The following is a 20,698-nucleotide window of genomic DNA, read 5'->3' as shown; positions in this document are numbered from 1 at the left end:
CCCAAAACACTTCTTAATGAAAATCAAAAGACTTAGCCATTAATCAAAATTTAAAACCAGAAATAATTCTGTAATTATGCAAATTAGTATATTAGTATAACATAAAAGTGACAGCAAAAGAAAGAATGCCCATTCGGCAAAAACATTTAGAATTTAACTAATTTCATCTAGCTATGCAGGTTAAAATTTTTTATACTCACGTGTATTGGGTATACAGGATGTTTCCTGTTGCATTGATGACATCACTCTTAAGTAGTTCATCACCTTTTTTCCAAGTTACATTCACTGAATTCAAATCCCTAGATGTTGTGAATTGGCATATGAGCTGTATATTAGAAGGTCTTTTTAAAGTGATATTTTTTTCCACTGGCACATTGGAATGTTCTGTTAGCCACAAAAGAAAACAAAAAAAGATATGAAAGCTACAGTTAGGAGAAAGCCAATATATAAAACAGTTTAAATCATCAACAATAGTGCTCTATCGACAGTTTCTTAACGTAACATTCCTTTGAAGAATTATTCCTCTGTCAGAGTAAATTTGGTTCCCTTTATTATTCTCTTTCACACACAACTGAAGAAAAGTTTTGTTACAACATTAACAGAATGACAAAAGTCTAAGGCTGTGATCTTAATCTCTTTAAAATCTCTAGCCGACAAGGATGTAGGAGTCAAGGAGAGCCATATGCTCTGACAGCACAGAACAATACAACTAAAACAAACAAAATTAGTGGGGAGAGAACAGACTGACTGTTTCAACTCCTTTCAGTAATCATGTTATTGGTAGTTATTACAAGAATGTTTTTTCGTATAATATGGGTTTGCATGATACACTAATTCTAAAATTCCCAGTCTTCTTATTCCTTAAGAACTCACAGAGATTGGATAAACATAGAAATATAAGACAGGAGAATTTAAATAAACATTCTATAGTCCTGAATTTTCACTGAATTTGAAATATCAGCACAAAGCCATGAGGTGACATATCTATATATAAATATATAGATACAGATATCCCCCATTTATGGAGGATACATAAAGCCAACTTTTTAGTGTTGAACAGTGGTAAATAAAGGAAAAATATCCAGCAAGTACACTGCTCTTCCTATACTAAATGTGCCACTGGTAACCAAGTAACAGAGGAGGAAAACTTTCTCTTCACAGAATTCCAGCTAATAAATGAAGAAATCATAGAAATAGAAAATAAAGACGTTGCAACTCCTAGTGATTCATGGATCTAGGCGTTTTGCGTCGACTGCCACAACCATCTCAAAAACAGAAGTGCCTGTCTCCTGAGAAGGAACACCCCACACCCCACCTCCTAGGAAGTAGTGTTGTCGGAAAAACAGTAAAAGGGGAAGGGATCCTGAAGCTAAGTCTCTAGATCCAATTACTACTTTACAGGAAATATAGAGGAGGGGAAAGCATGTTCAACTATGCCCCATGAAAGCAATCAACAAAATCCAGATCGTGAGAAAACTCTACAAGATGAATGATCTGATTTTTTCAACAGATAAATTAGAAAAGAGAGATAAACCTAAAAATGATAAGAAACTTAGAAAATATAACTAAAAAAAGTAAAACTAAACTATAATATTTAAGGATGCACACCTGGGTAATAAAGCAATGTTAAAAAAGCAAGGAAGTGACTATATAAAAACCAGAATAGTGGTGGTTACTCTTAAGGGGAAGGAAAGGGTGGTACATGGGAGAGGGCACTGCATTATATATTTCTCAATTTCGTGCTCAATAGTATCATATCATTAAAAGTAGAATGCTGAGCCAAAATACAGAAAGAAAAAAAATAAAACTTAAATAAAAGAGCATAACATCACTTTTAGTTATGGCATAGTTGAAACCTTGTTTATGACTCATTTTACAATTTCCATGAGAACTCCACTCAGTCTCACATGCCCCTACTTACTCAATCCCCTCCGGCTGGGAGCAAAGGAATTTACCTCAGGAGGTGATCAATGACTTTAATCCCCTGCCTACGTGTTCCTCGAGGCATACCGTACCTTGGAATGCAAGAACACATCTCAATCATCTGCCCCCAGGCCCTAAACTTTAAGACTAACCAAATCACCTAATACCCTTTCCTTTGACATTTCTATAGAATAGTAAAATAGCTAAAATCGTATATAATGGCCCCACACAGAAACTTCCACGCAGCAGCTCTTTACTGCCCATGGGTCCCGTCCCCACGCTGAACGCAAAATAAAGGTGCGCAAACAAACGAGCAGCTCATGTCTGAAAATTCTTTTTTGACTCGAGACTCAGCGCCCCACTTCAGTTACATTTAAAACTTTACAGAAATGCTTCCCTAAGCAATGACAATGTACAAAGTTTGCAAACAGTGCAGTACAGCTAGTGTGAAGCGCTTTGTGAGCATATGCTTGAAATAACTGCTTGTTTAATTCCAAAACTGCTGAATTGAAATTTATGCTCAAAAAGAAAGGGAAAAAAAAAAAAACCTCTAGTTATGGAAAGACCTTAAGATTCAATTACATAGGGGAAAAATGGAGTCAGTAAAACTGAAGGGATTTGCACATTTCAACATATTTGCTGATCTACTACATGGAGAAATTATACTAGGTACTAGTAACAGGAAGAAATGTTTCAAGATTTACTATCTGTGGTCCTGAGCTTTTGTTTTCTGTCAATTTTCCTCACTTCACCTTTAGATCTGGGGTAACCTTAAAACTCAGTCCTGTCTCTCTGTCAAAGAAATGTACTTCATTAGTCAACTTCTTGAAAGAGTTCTCATGACAGTCTCTGTCTTCACCCACATTCTCATTCGAACACAGCATATTCTGGTATCTTACTTGCCACATTACAGAAAGTGCTTTCTGTGGTTAAAAATGGCCTAATTGTTTAACCTGATGACCTCTTTTCAGAGCTCATGTTTTACCTGATGTCTCCAAAATATCAGACGTTGCCCAAGACTACCTACTCCTTGAAAGTCCTTTTACTTTGCTTCTATTTCACAAACCTAACATTTTGCTAGTGTCCGGGAGAGGGAGAATCCCCCCCGCCCCGCCCTTTCCCTTAAGGTTCTTATGGCTGGCCAAATAATTAAAAGACAGGTTAGCAAGAGAAAATAATACCGAGTTTAATAACATGTATACATGGGAGAAACCAGGGAAACTGAGTTTCTCAACACAATAGCAGAGATTCTCGTCTTAAATACTATCTTCAGCTAAAGACAAAGGAGGATGTTGGGGGGAGTCAGTTACGGGAGATTACCAGAAAAGCACAGTAAACAAGAGTAAGGTTATTATGCAGATTTAAGGCCTCACCTTTCACACTAATAAGTTTTTAGAGATGAGGTCATCCCCCCCTCTTCCCAGTACAGAGAGGGAGGAGACACCCTTACAAATGGAGATTTCCCTTATAAATGTAAATATTTGTCTGGCAACTCCTAGCAGGGCCACCTAGAGAATGTGGCAGGGAAGAGACAGAATTTCTGATAAGAGGGGCCCATTGGTGCCTTTCCTATTGTAACATCTATTTTACATTATATTATGGGCCTCAGATAGTAACTCCTTCCTGGAACAGGTCTTCTATGTTAAATTCTTTAGGCAGTTAGTGAGAGAGGTCAAATGTCCATCAGAGAAAACAATCAAGGTAAAGAGACATATTTCAGGGTGGCCAATTTTGATCTCCCACACTAGCCACACCAACTCTTCCAACTACCCATAAATGTTGGTGTCCCTTGGGACTTTCCTCTCCGGCCTCTTTACTTTTCAATTTGACACTCCCATGTTGGATTCAACTATTCTAATATCCTTTATTTGCAAAACTTCAGGATGTGCTAACCTCCAAAATATAGCACCTTGGCATTTTGAATATTTGAAGCTGAAGGAGTTTGAGAAAACAGCAGAAGCAGGAAGGTCACTCTGACCTTCCCCCTGCCATTCTCCCCTGAAACAGGTCATAAAACCCTCAGGTGAGAGGTGCCTTCCCTATACCTGGAGGAAAGGAGGATCCTTATCTCTAAAGACAAAGGGACAAAGAGAAGAATCCTAACAAACAGGCCTTGCTAAGCTTCCCCCAGTTAATTGCACTTATCTCATACTCTCTGATTTATCAGATGCTCCATGACCATCGACTCTTCATCAAGCCTAGCATAATATACTCAGGTTTAACGGTTTGCTCGTGTCTTCATTTCTTTACAGAGGATCCTGTGTCACATAAAACTTCAATCAATTTGTATGCATTTTTCCTTTCATCTGTCTTTGTCAGTGTAATTTTCAGACCCAGTCAGGGACCCTAAGAGGGTCAAGGAAAACTTTTTCCTCCCCTATACCTTCATTATCTTTCACCAGGACCAGACAAATGACTTCCTAACTTATCTTGGCTACAGTTTCTCTTCCTCCATGTATTTTCTATAACTACAGCAAAGTTGTCCTTCTAAAGCAAAACTCAGATTATTTAATTGCCCTGACTAGATATCTTTCATTTGCAAAAAAAAAGTATCTTTGGTTTTTTTTAATTGTGGTAAGAACACTTAACATGAGCTCTACCATCCTAACAGATTTTTAAGTGTACAATACAGTATTATTAACAAGCACAATGCTGTACAGTCGATCTCTAGAACTTATTCATCTCGCATAACTGAAATTTAGTACCTTTGACTAATACCTCTCCATATCCCCCTACCCCAGCCCCTGGCAACACCATTCTATTCTTTGCTTCTATGAGTCTGACTATTTTAGATACCTCTTATCACAACAGCCAAGACGTAGAAACAATCCAAATGTCCAATGATGGTGAACAGCCCCAAAATGTGGTATAGACACACTGGAACATCACTCAGCCTTAAAAAAATAAGGAAATCTGGCAGGGATGCAACATGGATGAACCCCGAGGACAACACTACAAGTGAAATAAGCAGCCGCTGAACGACAAACACTGCACGATTCCCCCACATGGAGGGGTCTGCACTTCTGCAGTCTTTGCTCATAGCACTTAGTCTTTGTTGGTATCGCATGGATCCCGAGAAGGCTGAACTGGTTTGGTGTATCCCCTTGCTGGTGTGTGAAAGGAAATCTTAACTTACAGAGAAGGAAGGGGCCTCAGGAGGTCAAAATGTCTTGGACATGTGGTAGACAGACCATCCACCAAAGTCTCCAGGAAACTCTTTCACATTCTATAGAACTCTTCTCAGACACTGCTTCAGGTGCAAAGTCTCTGGGGACTTCTGTGAGTCTTTTCCTCAGGTCTGAGCTGAACGTCGCTCATTAGCAGCCCCAGTCTACTCTGGCAGGGCCACCCAGCTTGGAATGAGGACACCCAGGCCTCGCTGTAGGCCATGGAGTTTCAGGAGGCTCTGGAGGCCGGAGCACCAAGAAAAGGCTATTTGACTCTTGCGTTTATTTCTCTGGCACCTTGCGGGGCTGATGACAATCATCTTTCTTGGAGGAGGACTGACAAAGAGGCACAGCAGGATTATCACTCATAGCAGGAGGCATTACTGAGATATTTATATTCCAGAAGGTGATGTCAGGGCACCATTCTCTTTTCAGTGATGTAGCTTAGTGGAGCCTCCTAACACAGCAGGAAGTTAGACTATGAACTATCACCCCCATTTCACAAGAGAGCAGCCCAGTGTCTGGGGTTTCTTGCTTAAGATAACTCACAGGGCAAAACAAAGTATCTGTATGTTGGACACCTCAGTCTCCTCATTTGTAAAATGGGTCAATACATATTTCACGAGACTGCAGAAAGGATTAAGTGAGCTATTGTAAGGAAAGTTTACTAAAATTAATTGCTGAATAACCGCCCACTTACTTCTTCTCACCATGTATCTCACTGGGGAATATAACAAAAGCTATCACGCATGTTGCTAAAAGTTATATATCGATTATCTCATTCAATCTTCACAGCAATTCTGTGAGATAAGCACCATTATTATCATTCCTACTTCATAGAGGAGCAAGCTGAGGCAGAGAGGTTGACTATCTTGCCCCAGATCATATATCAAGATAATGGCAGAGGTGAATCTCAAATTTAGGTGTAGCTGAGTCCAGATTCTCATACCCAACAGTATATACCAACTCTCAAAGATATGAAATCCTCATGACAATGGAATTTTATTCATCATTTTCCAATTATTAAACCAAGATTTTAAATGAAAGGAAATATTAATAGAAGATGAGAAAAATTTATGACATAGCAATATAGCAATGTGATAACAGACAAATGGTGTGATTAACATATTTTGAACAGTCACACTTTTAACTAAATGCTTCTATTAAAACTGGAATGTAGCCTTTCTTTGTGGCAGGCCATTCTCCAAGCCCTAACTGTTGTCTCATTGTTTCTTAGCACACTTTGCCGATGTTTCAGCAGATTGCCTGCTTTCCTGTCAGGAAATCACAAGCATCGAAAACATGTACAAAGTTTTACCTCAAACTTTAAAATATTCTGTGGTTAGCCAAGAAACTAACATGTCCACTGAACTCAATGGACAATGTTTCAACTTCCTCAATACTCCACAACTGCAATGCATTTCTGCTGTTTTAAAGCATTGCGAAAACATCCATGACATCTACATTTCAAAGACTATACCCATTTGCTCCGCTTCTGAACTATATTTTTAAAAGACTGTTCTTAAAATCATACAATAATTTACATCTGTCTAAAAACTCGTATTTTCATAATTAAAATTTTTAAAGTATACAAATCTTTAAGCAATTTGGAATCTTCAGAGAAATGACAGGAGTCATATCACTTGAAATAAATAAAAAAAGTCTATTTTGTTCTTGTATTTAAAAAAACAGGGGCCGGCCCGGTGGCGCAAGTGGTTAAGTGCCCGTGCTCCGCTGCGGCGGCCTGGGGTTCGCCGGTTCGCATCCCGGGCGCGCACCGACACACCGCTTGTAGAGCAATGCTGTGGCAGCGTCCCATATAAAGTGGAGGAAGATGGGCGTAGATATTAGCCCAGGGCCAGTCTTCCTCAGCAAAAAGAGGAGGATTGGCAGATGTTAGCTCAGGGCTGATCTTCCTCACAAAAAACAAAAAGCAAAAAAAAAAAACAGAAAAAGCCAATTAAAATTTCTTGCATAGGACAGTGTTTCAAACATGCTTTAAAAGTAGAACCTCTCATTAAAAAGAATTAAGTGCACTACAACAGAGAAACCTGGTAGAATGGGACAGCTCTGCTACGCAGCTCTCCTTCATTTTACCGCAGAAGTCAATGAGGTCTCATGTTACATCCTAAAATCTGGATGGAACATCCAGAGTCCTTACAGACACAGAAGGCCACTCTAACATGAGGCCAACACCCCTACATAAAAGTGAAGCAATCTATCCTATTTGTAACATGCTGTTGCTCCATTGATGTGATGCTTAACTCCTATGAATAAGAATAAATACATTCTCTTAAACTTCATATTCAAAATTTGTAAAATAACACAAAAATACTGCTCCTTCATTCTTGTAATTTTTACCCCTCTCCCAAAATAAAGCTCATATTGAAATAAAGTATCATGATCATCATTTTTTTTCCACTGAATCTGTCAATAAGTTATTTATATGCCACCTGATCAGTGTAATACTGATGTGATACAGTCTAAATTCCATAAGCTTAAAATATAAAATCACCAATGTGTAGAGAGAAACCTAAAAGGATATAAGCCCAACCTGAGTATAAAAGTGTGTGTGTTTGTGTATTTTATATATACATATATATAAAATCTCCAAGTGCTCCCTTTGGTAGCCCTCAAGACCTAGGAACTATGTGGCTGGTGTTATATAAGCACAGTTTATTCTCAAACTTTTGGAAATGCTATGTAGGCATCCTCAAAAGAAAGGGAAGTATTAGAAAATGTGGATGGCTTCTACATAAATGAAGACAGGTTTACCAAACATAATTCATCAAAGATTCAGCGATTTTCTAGAAAACGTGCTAAAATTAGCCAAGAAAAGATACCGGCTGAATTTTATTCAACAAAGTTCCTGCTGGTCACTGTTTTCCTCCACTTCAATTACCAGGTAAGATGGTTATTTCCCTACTTTCTAAACTGATTTAAGATCACTTCAAGGAAAAATTTAAAAGGCACATGGTTCCATTTGAATTTCAGAAAGGCATATTTCTTGTTTCCAACAATGTAATATTTCATTTGAGAATACAGCATTGAGTAATAATCTGACAATTAAATACATTTTTCTCTGTATGTCAACAGTCTTTACATAATATGTGATCACTGGTAGAGAAACATCATAAACATTTGCATCTCGTTGGAGTCATTCTAGGATCTTCTCTGCAACAAAATGTGTGATCAGCCAAATATAAGGGACTCGCACATCTTTTCCTCAATCTCGTTGACCAGGCACCTGCCATTGGAATCTGAGTGATCCTAACCCAGACCTCTTGCCTGGCTGGCTCTAGGCAACGTGACTACCTTTCCTGACCTTGACTAGTCTTGAAATTTTCCTCCGTACCTTCATCTGCATACCTGTTCCTCCATGACTGTTTTGTCCACCTCCCTGCCTCACCAGGACCTTGCCAGGCCAGCTGCTCACATCGCACCACGGTAAATAAAATGTGCCATTGAGGAGAGCCTATGCCAACATTACCAGGGTGATCAAGAAAACTGCTGACCTCCGGTTAAACTATCAACACACTGACTGAGATACCAAACACTGTAATAAGCAGAGGGAAAGAGAACAATAAAAGTAACAATAACGAAACATTCTAATTGCTCTAACACAAACAATGAATTTCAAATACCGACAAAGGGAAACTTAGCACAGTGATGTAAAAAAAGACCATTATCAAAAGATCAGTTTTAAAAACCCAGTCATATCAGATAGGAAAAAAACTTAGTCAAGTCAATTATACTTCCACAAATATATTCATTCTCTCAGCAAACGCAATTTCTATGATGAAACTATTTAAGAATAAGGCAATTAGAATAGCTTTGTTTTCATTGTTTTTGAAACTTTTTACATAGTTTCTAAACTAACATACATTTCCTTACAATGGGTATGATTGTTTTAATAACACTGTTGAACGAAATGGGTAATTGGCCATTAAGGAAGGCTGCATAGTATAATGATTAAAAGCATGGCCCCCGGCACCAGACTGCCTGGGTTTAACACTGAGCTCCTTGGTCAGTTTACTTAAGGTCTTTGTGCCTCCTCTTTCTCATCTGCAAATTGCAAAAAGTAATAGTACCCACTGCATAGGGTTGTTGTGAGGATTAAATTAAGTTATATTTAGAAATACACACATGGTACACAGTCAACACCATGTATATATTTGTCTGTTAAGTAAATAATGAGTAACATTTTAAAAACATAAAATAAGTAAACAATCAGGCTTTCAGGAATCAAAGGTCATATTTTTCATTCTCCCAGGCACAGGACCCTGTTTCCCAGTCTCAAGCATCTTTGGGTAAGTAAGACTGCTAAGAGCTGGGCCAACGTTGTCATGCTGGTCCAAAATGTGCAACTAATATATTACATTTGAATCTCTCCACAGGAAATATTTTATCCCAACAGAGAGATCAACTTCTAAAATGGCCAGAGGGAAAGAGAAAACAATAAGAACAACATAGAAATGTTTTAAGCGTAATTCAAATCAACAATGATGTGACAAAATGAAACCATTCCATTCACAAAGTAGATTAAAAATCCTAGTGATAGCAGCAAGAAGAAAACCTATGGTTCTGAATAATCATAAATACACCTTCAGATTTAAATTCCATATTTCAGTAAAGGTAGTTCCTAAGGCCAAACTTTTTGATGGGAAGGCACCCAGAACAACAACCCACATGAAAATACAACCATCTGGGTCACAGCTCAGAAATCCAATGCTTCAAAATTAATGTCAAATCTTTTCTTTTGTCAAATAAAAACAAATTCAGACTTAAATAAGGAGACTTTATTCAAAAAGTCTATTGCAATAGGGAAAATGCTCTAAACTTTGGATCTGCAAGCATCTCAAAATCAAACAGAAAAAGGCTTTTCTTTTATAGGGAGGGGTAAGCAGGCTAGCAGGAACTTTTGAAAGGAAATGGGGCAAACCAGTGGGTGGAAGCAGACAGCACGATTGGGCTGCGGTCATGCATTTAATGCTTGCTTAGACTTAGAGCAAGCCGAAGTTCAGGGGCCTGGGAGGAAGAGAAGCCTGACTAATATCTGATCAAGCCAAGGCAGAAGGCAAGAAATGGACAACTATGAATTGTGAACAGTCTCTTCACAACAGTAGGAATACAGTCATGCACCGATTAATGACGGGGAAACGTTCTGAGAAATGCGTTGTTAGGCGATTTTGTCGTCGTGCAAACATCACAAAATGTACTTACACAAACCTAGATGGTATAGCCTACTACACCCCTAGACTATTTGGTACTAATCTTATGGGACCACTGTCAATATGCGGTCTATCCTTGACCACAATGTCCTTATGTGGCGCATGACCGTACTGGTTTTAATACCGGTATCAGAATAAAAAAGTGGTTAAGAGTTAAACCCTCCAGGGGCCAGCTGGGTGGTGTAGTGGTTAAGTTCGAGTGCTCTGCTTCAGCGGCCTGGGGTTCGTAGGTTCGGACCTACACACAGCTTATCAAGCCATGCTGTGGCAGCACTGCATATACAAAACAGAGGAAGGCTGGCACAGATGTTGGTGCAGGGACAATCTTCCTCAAGCAAAAAGAGGAAGACTGGCAACAGATGTTAGCTGAGGGACAATCTTCCTCACCAAAAGAAAAAAAGAGTTTAACCCTCCCAATAGGTTAAGTAAGTAAATAACCAGCCTGACATCAACTAAAAAGTCCATTTCTTGCTCTTTCCTTAGGCATTTGACCCCTTCTTCCCCAGGCTCCAGCTACACTCAGTAAGTGAGGGATTTGTTGCTGCCAACATTACCAGGCTGGTCAAAGGATTTGCAAACTTACATCTTTTCACATGAATCTCTCTTAAAGAAACATTTCTAACAGAGGAAACCAACAATTAGACACGCAAAAAGTAAGAGAACAAGAAACAATACAGGAGTGTCCTAATTACTTTTTTACAAGTAAGAATAAACTCCAATTATTGGAATGGGGACAGTTGGGAACAAACAGGAGTGGCCCAAAGTCATCAAAATGTTCTACCAAAAAGCTCAGTGCAAACACTCCACTGGTGTCAGATGGCAGTGGTGGGTAGGGCAAGCACACCTTTTGCTCATATGAAACAGAAATAGAGAAACAGTTCTTAAGACTAGAGGACAGTTAAAGACTGGACATATAATTGGATAAAACGTGTTAGTGACTTAATAAACAGGTTTAAAATTTTTTTAATTCTAATTATACTTTTAATATTGTTACTAACACAGATAACTACTCTTCCTCATTTCAGGAACTCTGAGATTACTTTTGAAGCACTGGAATCCAAGACTGTGAAAAGACAAAGCAGAGCTGAATTTCCTTTCACAATCCTTGACTTGTTTTTTCCTAGCACTGTCATTGACTCATTGATGGCATCTTTAATTTCTCTGCCTAAAAGTCTTCCAACAGATACATGAATTCTCCCCTCAATGCCAAGTGATTTGGACAGACGTACCAGCAAGAACTGATGAAATCATTAACAGTCTCTGCAAATCAGAATGAACCCTCCCCTCTTCCCAAGTGTCCTTCTTCTAAAGAACCTTTCCTAGCCCTCCCATGCAGGGAGTAGGCGCCTCCTCCCTGCACACACAGCACACCATCCTCATCACATTAGACTCCCATATACTGCATTTTAATTGTATAAGGTACTGGTGTGTTTCTCCCACCAGACTGTGAGCAGGGGTTAGTACTTCACAAGGCAAAAAGTAGGGGCTTAATTAAAAATAAAAACATATTTGGGCATTTTCTTATTTGAAACTCAATACCTTTACCTGTTAGTGATATGTTATGACTCTCCAAGGGAAGGTTCGAGTATTTTGCTATCATTTCTTCTCGGACAGGTAGACTTGTAAAGGGTGAAGCTGTAAGAGGAAGAACATGTGATTACATAATGATTATCATTTATGACTATCTAAAAGCTAGTTTGCAACAGCTAAAATGCTATTGTATACTATTAATGAAAAATAATATGTACAGGAAGCTCTGATTAACTAGGTCTTACAAGCTCTATAGATGTTTGGAAATACATTGAGCCAGTAAATGTGAGCAAATTTCCAGTATTTTCTATGTTATTTTTTTTTCACTGAAAAACTCCTATTGATTTACATCAAGTGGCTTAAAAAAAAACTTTCATTTTCTTATCCTACAACTTGTAGTTTCTTTGTAAGACATAAATGAACTGAAGACATTGAGGAATTAGATGAGAGTGTCAGAAAAAAGGAAAGTCACGAAGAGGCAGAGAGAGAATGAGAGAACACGGAGGGACAGAGAGACCATAACAAAGGGCCTGAAAAAGGAACAAAATAGAGAGCACTGGGCACCAGAGGCCCAGGGGCCAGAGAAGACAAAATGGCCGCACAAGGCAAGTTTGTGCTGTTTGTTTTCCAGCAGTGGTTACAGCCTGGTATGCCCCTCTCTCCCAAGCTGACTTTCAGTTTTCCTCTGTCACTTATCTCTTCTTTTGAAAACTTTTATGAAAGAAACAATGTTTGCATTTCCACCTCTCCCACTCTCCTCAAAGCTTCTTTTCTCTTTGACTTTAAGGCACCAGACCTTACCTCCCAAGAAAACTACCCCAACTCTATCAAACAAGTCAGAGAAGGAAAAAAGGTTTATTATTGTAAACTTGGCTGCAGTCTTTAAACTTTTCATTCAATGTAAATTAAACCTGGGCCTTTTTTATTTCACTTTTTTTTAATACTCTGCTCAGAAAGTTATTCCTAGTACAAGATTAGACTTCCAGTTCTTTCCTTTTCTCATGTGTACGAAAAATGTTATCAAAGTTAGTGAGCACTTCTGTTGCTTCTGCTTACACACAGCTTTTATAATATCGCCTAATCAAAAAATCTACCTAGCGGAATCCAGCTTTCCAATAAGCTGTGTTCCAAAAGACTGATCGCTTCTAATGCAGCTTTTGGAAGAAGGAATGCACTTTTCCATAAAATAATCCTTTAATAAATTAAATACCTAAATCATACTACCCTCTGATAGTGATTATATAGGAAAACATGCTCTGAGTTTCTCACTGGACTATCAGGAACACAAAACATTTCCTCTACCCAAACCTAATATTCATTCATTCATAGTCTCTCTCTCTCTCTCTCTCTCTCTCTCAAACACACACACACACACACAGCCAAAAGTGCTCCAATCAACATTCTTTTCCCAATGAGAAAAAAATTTTTTTCCATTCTTGGGCATGGCTCACTTAGAGGTTGTACTAAGAGGAACTATCTCAGGAAGATCAAGGCAGATGCTATTCACTTATTAATAAGCCAGGAGGGTGCGGATGGGAAGGAACAAGCTGTTCTACTACATCATCTATTCTGTGAAGCTTGTAAAACATAAGCTTTGATGTCTTTGCTTCCTTGCTAAGGAGTTCTCCTTTCTTGGCCTAGCCTACTGCAGAGCAGAATACAACCAAGGGTTCTCTCCACACTTTTTATCCCTGAAACAAGCCCATAAACCTTTTGAGGTAGTCTGACATCACTTATTAGTATTAGTATTATTCGTGCTATCAGCAACGAGAGTGACATAAGCTGAAAAAAATGCTGTCATTCTTATTTCACTGAAATAAGTGAATATATAGAGGACCGCATACTTGTTGATGCTGATGGGGAGTATGAAGCTGAGTAAACTCAGTCCCTAGAGGCTACATCGATCATGTATAATATCACAGTAAAGATGTAAGAAAAAGCTACTACCCACAATTTGTGATTGAAAGTCATTACAATTTCAGAGTAGCACCCATTCATAGAACTGACTATAACTAGTCTGTGTATTTTATAAGTTGGCATGTGAGCTACAGAGTATGAAGCCTGATCTATGTCTTTGAGGGACTCCGGAGGTGGAACAGGGGTGGAGATAATGCCAAGGAGATGAGCTCTGAGGCGGGAGTTATTTTCCCATTACTCATCATCAGAACCTGAATGGAGAGCCCACCTAGGACCTGCAATAGAACAAGGGAAAAAGGGGTCCAGGCTTGGCTTGGGCAAAATCTAAGCTTATAGAAGTTAAAGGAGTAGGAGGAAAAGGAAAAACCAAGCTTCAAGAGTAGGGAGGTTTGGGTAGTTTCAGAACATACTAGCTTCCTATTGCCAGTTCATATATTAAAAATACAATCAGATATGCACAAACCAGCCACCACCTGTATCCTAACTTCATACGACCCCTAAAGCATTCATCTTGATCAGGTTCCAGATTCCCCTGGACAAGCCCCAAGTGCAAAACAACACGTATAACTGCCGTGATTTTTCTCTTGGGAAAAATCCCTTTAAGAGACAACAGACACAAACACCTTGAGTGGAAAAGCAGGGCAGTCTACAGAAGGTGTTTGATTAGTAAAAGTGAGAAGTTCTTTGTTTACTCAAGATATTTTTTTAATCACAAGAGTGAGAATGTAAACCTTATTGCTTGCAGTAGGCAGACAACTGGCAGGAGGCTGATTCAGCTGACGTTGGCATTTAAATTAGGAAATCGGCAGGCGATTCAGGCAGATGTGGTCTGAATACTTCCCCGAAAGGATTAGGCGGAGTCACAAAAAGAAATACAAATGGAAAGGCAGGAATTTTGTATCCTAATCCAAGTACGGCCACTGACTTGTTACTTGGGGTTTCATGTCATGGAGAAAGAAGGGAGGATCAGAATGTTGTATAATATTAATGATGGTGCCAAGCTCATAACATGCATTCCTCAAGTTCGCACACTCACCCTTTCTTAACCGTTGCCAGAAATTTTCCAGGCAGCATTCTTTTACAGGTAGCGGCAAAACTGCCACGTAAAAGAGTAACATCTATTCCAGAGATTGAAAGATTGTTTTTCTCCCTCTGCAGGGGAGATAGGGCATAAGGGTGTTGCCTCAAAGACTTGAATAACATTCTAATTTTCACCTCTATTTATTTCATGTGAAATAGCAAAATGGTCTCTACTTAAACATCTTTCACAGATTACATTTTAAAATAGACATTGCTACGAAGAGTTTACAATTTATGCTATTAACATTTTTAAGAGAAAGAAACATGCTATAATTTCACCTTAAAATTTCTACTTAAAATATTAAAGTAACATTTTCACATATTTAATTTTGGGGCCCCATTTAATTGTAGTAAATTGGGAAGGAAAGAAAGAGGATAAGTAACACTAGAAAACTGCATTGGGTTTTAAGATTTGCTTTTATTTAAAACAGAAAATAAGTTCAACTATACCTCTATTTAAGAATAAGCATTTTCTCTAAATCCTCCAAAAATCTCTTTATTATACTTTAAAATCTTGGAAGGATCTGGACTTCCTTTAGAGAAAGATGTAAGAAAAAGCTACTATTAGGATAAATATCATTCTCTCTCTCTCTCATCCACATAATGTATTGATTGCTATCAATATGCATAATTAAATTATTTTAATAAGTTTTAATTTTAGCACTCTGATATATAGCATTATAAATGTGTAAACCCAATAACAGAACCACTATAACCTAGGAATGGATAAAATAAACTATTTATAAAACAGAGGTTTGAAACTCAAAATATATTTCCTCATGGAAGCGACACTATATTCAGGCATACCTCGTTTTATTGAGCTTTGCTTTATTACACTTCACAGATATTGCATTTTTTACAAATTGAAGGTTTGTGGCAACCCTGCACTGCGCAAGCCTATTGGTGCCATTTTTCCAACAGCATTTGCTCACTTCACGTCTCTGTATCATATTTTGGTAATTCTCACAAAATTTCAAACTTTTTCCTTATTATTATATGTGTTATGGCGATCTATAATCAGTGACTTTTTTGCTCCCCAAAGCCCCAGTGCACAGTTGTATATCCTAGTTGTAAGTCGTTCTAGTTCTTCTACATGAGCCACTGCCATAGCATGGCAACTGACAGACAGGTGGTGGGGTTCTGCGACCAGGAAACAAACCCAGGCCACTGAAGCAGTGACAGCACCAAACTTTAATCAATAGGCCATCAGGGCTGACTCTGTAATCAGTGATCTTTGATGTCACTATTGTGATTGTTTTGAGGCACCACAAACCGCGCCCATATAAGACAGTGAACTTAATCGATAAATGTTGTGTGTATTCTGACTGCTCCACTGACCAGCTGTTCTCCCATGTCTCTCCCTCTCCTCGGCCTCCCTATTCCCTGAGACACAACAATATTGAAATTAGGCCAATTAGTAACCCTACAATGACCTCTAAGTGTTCAAGTGAGAGGAAGAGCCACATATCTCTCACTTTAAATCAAAGGTAGAAATGTTTAACCTTAGTGAGGAAGGCATGTTGAAAGCCAACAAGCAGAAAGCTAGGCCTCTCGTGCCAAACAATTAGCCAAGTTGTGAGTGCAAAGAAAAAGTTCTTAAAGGAAATTAAAAGTGCTATTCCAGTGAATTCACAAATGATAAGAGAGCGAAACAGCCTTATTGCTGATATAGAGAAAGTTTGAGTGGTGGATAGAAGATTAAAGCAGCCACAACATTCCCTTAAACCAAAGCCTAATCCAGAGCAAGGCCCTAACTCTCTTCAATTCTCTGAAGGCTGAGAGGTGACGAAGCTGCAGAAGCAAAGTCTGAAGCTAGCAGAGGCTGGTTCATGAGGTTTAAGGAAAGAAGCCATCTCCATAACATAAAATTGCAAGGTGAAGCAGCAATGCTGATGCAGAAGCTGCAGCAGGTTATCCAGAAGATCTAGCTAAGATAATTAATGCAGGCGGCTACACTAACAACAGATTTCCAATGTAGACAAAGCAGCCTTATATTGGATGAAGATGCCATCTAGGACTTTTCATAGCTAGAGATGAGAAGTCAATGCCTGCCTGCAAAGCTTCAAAGTACAGACTGTCTCTCTTATTAGGGGCTAATGCAGCTGGTGACTTTTAAGTTGAAGCCGATGTTCACTTAGCATTCTAAAAATCCTAGGGCCCTTCAAAATTACGCTAAATCTGCTCTGCCTGTGCTCTGTAAATGGAACAACAAAGCCTGTAAGCACATCTGTTTACAATGTGGTTTACTGAATATTTTAAGGCCTCTATTGCGACTTACTGCTCACAAAAAAAGATTCCTTGCAAAACATTACTGCTGGTTGACAATGCTGGTCACCCAGTCTTGGTCACCCAAGAGCTCTGATGGAGGTGTAGAACGAGATGAATGTTGTTTTCATGTCTTCCACATCCATTCTACAGCCCATGGATCAAGGAGTAATTCTGACTTTCAGGTCTTAGTATGTAAGAAATACATTTGTAAGGCTACAGCTGCCATACATAGTGATTTCTCTGATGGATCTGGGCAAAGTAAATTGAAAGGATTCACCATTCTACATGCCATTAAGAACACTTGTGATTCATAGGAAGAGGTCAAAATATCCACATTAACAGGAGTTTGGAAGAAATTGATTCCAACCCTCATGGATGACTTTGAGGGGTTCAAGACTTTAGTGGAGGAAGAAAGTGCAGATGTAGTAGAAACAGCAAGAGAACAGAATTAGAAGTGAAGCCTGAAGATGTGACTAAATTGCTGCAATCTTATGATAAAACTTTAACGGAGAAGTTGCTTCTTAAGGATGAACAAAGAAAGTGGTTCCTTGAGATGGAATCTACTCCTGGTGAAGATGCTGTGAAGATTGTTGAAATGACAACAAAGTATTTAGAATATTACATAAACTTAGTTGATAAAGCAGGAGCAGAGTTGGAGAGCACTGACTCCAGTTCTGAAAGAAGTTCTGCTGTGTGTAAACTGCTATCACACGGCATCGTGTGCTACAGAGCATTCATTCATAAAAGGAAGAGTCAATCCATGCAGCCAAGTTCACTGTTGTCTTATTTTAAGAAATTGCCACAGCCACCCCAGTCTTCAGCAACCACCACCCTGATCAGTCAGCAGCCATCAACATCGAGGCAAGACCCTCCACCAGCAAAAAGATTATGACTCGCTGAAGGCTCAGATGGTGGTTAGCATTTTTAGCAATTAAGTATTTTTAAATTAAGGTATGTATATTGCTTTTTTAGACATAATGCTATTGCAAACTTAAGAGACAACAGTATAGTGTAAACAGAACTTTTGTATGCACCGGGAAACCAAAAAGTTTGTGTGACTGACTTCATTGCGATATTCGCTTTGTTGTGGTGATATGGAACTAAACCTCCACTATCTCCGAGGTATGCCTTATAATCATGAGATCCCACGCCAAATTGTAAAAGCCAGTTAAGCCATGATAGGGCTGAACTACAGCATTAAAATATCTAATTACCAATATTGCTTATAAACAATGCATTTAGCATTCTCCTTCCAGGTCTAGGAATATAGTACTCTTATCCCCTGTCCATAACTGCAGTAGTAGAAAGAAGAGAAGGGGGAATGAGACTACGCTGATTCCCAGACACTATGCTCCAGAGAGTCTGTCAAGGAAAGAAGAAAAGAGAAGCTTTGGCAAGAAAATGATGGGGACATTTATAAGTCAGCTTTCTAAGCCAGGGACAGATAACAGTCCAGACAGAGAGCCCGTATTTTTTACATAGCATGAGAACTATTGCACAAGAAGGCCATTTTTAGACAAGTAAAAAAAAAATTAAAGAACAATTAAAAAGCCTAATGACAAGAGCAATGTGCACTTTTACACAGCCTTGTAAAATTATTTTTAAAACTTGGTAATATAGGACTATAAATAAATTGATCTTTTCTTTAAAATATGATTATTGCAATAAAATATATTTTGGAGGGCACTGTGGAAACTCATATTTCAAACTACCTCTACACTGGGTCATGAGGATATTTTAACAGTGAAACTTATGCCAGGGCCAGCCCCGTGGCTTAGCGGTTGAGTGCGCGCGCTCCACTACTGGCCGCCCAGGGTTCGGATCCCGGGCGCGCACCAACGCACCACTTCTCCAGCCATGCTGAGGCCGCGTCCCACATACAGCAACTAGAAGGATGTGCAGCTATGACATACAACTATCTACTGGGGCTTTGGGGGAAAAAAAAAAGGAGGAGGATTAGCAACAGATGTTAGCTCAGAGCTGGTCTTCCTCAGCAAAATGAGGAGGATTAGCATGGATGTTAGCTCAGGGCTGATCTTCCTCACAAAATAAATAAATGAATGAATGAATGAATGAATAAATAAATAAATAAAAGAAACATGCCAAATAAACTCTTAAAAAATTAAAAACCCAAAAGTTGGACTAAGATCTGCTCTTTCTCAAGACTGTAGGTTTTTCAAATGTTTCACCCACTGGGTTATTCTTTGATAAGACTTAAAGATTTTGTTCAGTGGTTCTCAACTGGGTGTGATTTTTGCCCCCCAGGGGACATTTAGCAATGTCTGGAGACATTTTGGTTGTCAAAACTTATAGGAGATTACTACTTCTATCTAGTAGGTTATATTAGTTTCCTAGGGCTGCCATAACAAATGACCACAAACATGGCAGCTTAAAAAAACAGAAGTTTATTCTGTCATAGTTCTGGAGGCTAGAAGCCTGAAATCAAGGTGTAGGGCCTTGCTCCCTCTGAAGGCTCTAGAGAAGAATCCTCCTTGCCTCTTCCCAGCTTCTGGTGGTTGCCAGAACTCCTTGGCTTGTAGCCACATCACTCCAATCTCTGGCTCCGTATTTACGTGGCCATCTTCCCTCTGTGTGTGTCTGTGTCTCTGTACTCAAATCTCCCTCTCCTTTCTTTCATAAAGACCACAGTCATTGGGTTAATGGTCTATCCTAAGGTAGTATGACCTTATTTTAACTTGATTACATCTGCAAAGACCCTACTCTCAAATAGTCCCTTTCACAGATACCATGGGTAAGGACTTGAACATCATCTTTTCGGAGGACACAACTCACCCACGACATAGGTAGAGGCCAGGGATGCTGCTAAGCATTCTACAAAGACAGCCCCACACAACAGAGAATTATCCAGCCCAAAATATCAATAATGCCAAGGTTGAGAAACCCTAATTTCAAAAGAGGTACACCTTCAACTCTTGATTCTTCAGTGCGATGATTTTTAATAACCTTCAAATGGCCCTGAGGTCCTATTCTACATAATTTAAGTGCAGATATTTTAAAGCATGAACATTTCTTGCAACCCCTCTTTGTTAACCACACCCTCCTGCCAGGGGCCTATTCTGAGGACCTTTTACAAACAGGCACCAAGGGCCGGATGGAGTTTTGAAATGCAAAACAGGAAACCAGTTCTAGCTACTATAATAGCTCCAGGCTCTTGGCTATATCAGAAAACCACTTTGGGGGGGCCGGCCCTGTGGCTCAGCGGTTAAGTACCTGTGCTCCTGTGCTCCGCTGCTGGCGGCCCGGTTCGGATCCTGGGAGTGCACGGACCCACCACTTGTCAGGCCATGCTGTGGCGGCGTCCCACATAAAGTGGAGGAAGATAGCCACGGATGTTAGCTCAGGGCTGATCTTCCTCACAAAAAAAAAAAAAAGAAAAGCACTTTGGGCTTCCACATCAATCAAATGAGACACCTAAATTTCCTTTCAGGATCTCAGAACTGCATAATTATAAGGCTATTAAAAAAAGATTCTATCTTGGGACTATCTTGTGGTTATAATGATATAACCACAATAACTTTAAAAAGGCCAGGAAAATGTTACTTTCAATTAAAAGAATAACAC

The 20,698-nt window shown here is 39.1% G+C and overlaps 1 protein-coding gene across 1 annotated transcript in view; it reads right to left on the bottom strand.

Moving 5' to 3' along the window:
- Nucleotides 1-20,698, bottom strand: part of EMB (embigin) — a 42,782-nt gene that overhangs the window by 15,995 nt on the left and 6,089 nt on the right. The window contains exons 2-3 of the mRNA XM_058564111.1: nucleotides 11,867-11,956; nucleotides 201-384 (exon numbers count right to left, since the gene is read on the bottom strand). Coding sequence (XP_058420094.1) covers nucleotides 201-384; nucleotides 11,867-11,956 — 274 coding nt within the window. The remainder of the gene's footprint in view (nucleotides 1-200; nucleotides 385-11,866; nucleotides 11,957-20,698) is intronic.

The sequence above is a fragment of the Diceros bicornis genome, chromosome 20 (genome assembly GCF_020826845.1).
Source record: "Diceros bicornis minor isolate mBicDic1 chromosome 20, mDicBic1.mat.cur, whole genome shotgun sequence".
Lineage (NCBI taxonomy): Eukaryota > Metazoa > Chordata > Mammalia > Perissodactyla > Rhinocerotidae > Diceros > Diceros bicornis.
The sequence above is the reverse complement of the archived record's forward strand: the minus strand, read 5'-3'. Positions and strand labels throughout refer to the sequence as shown.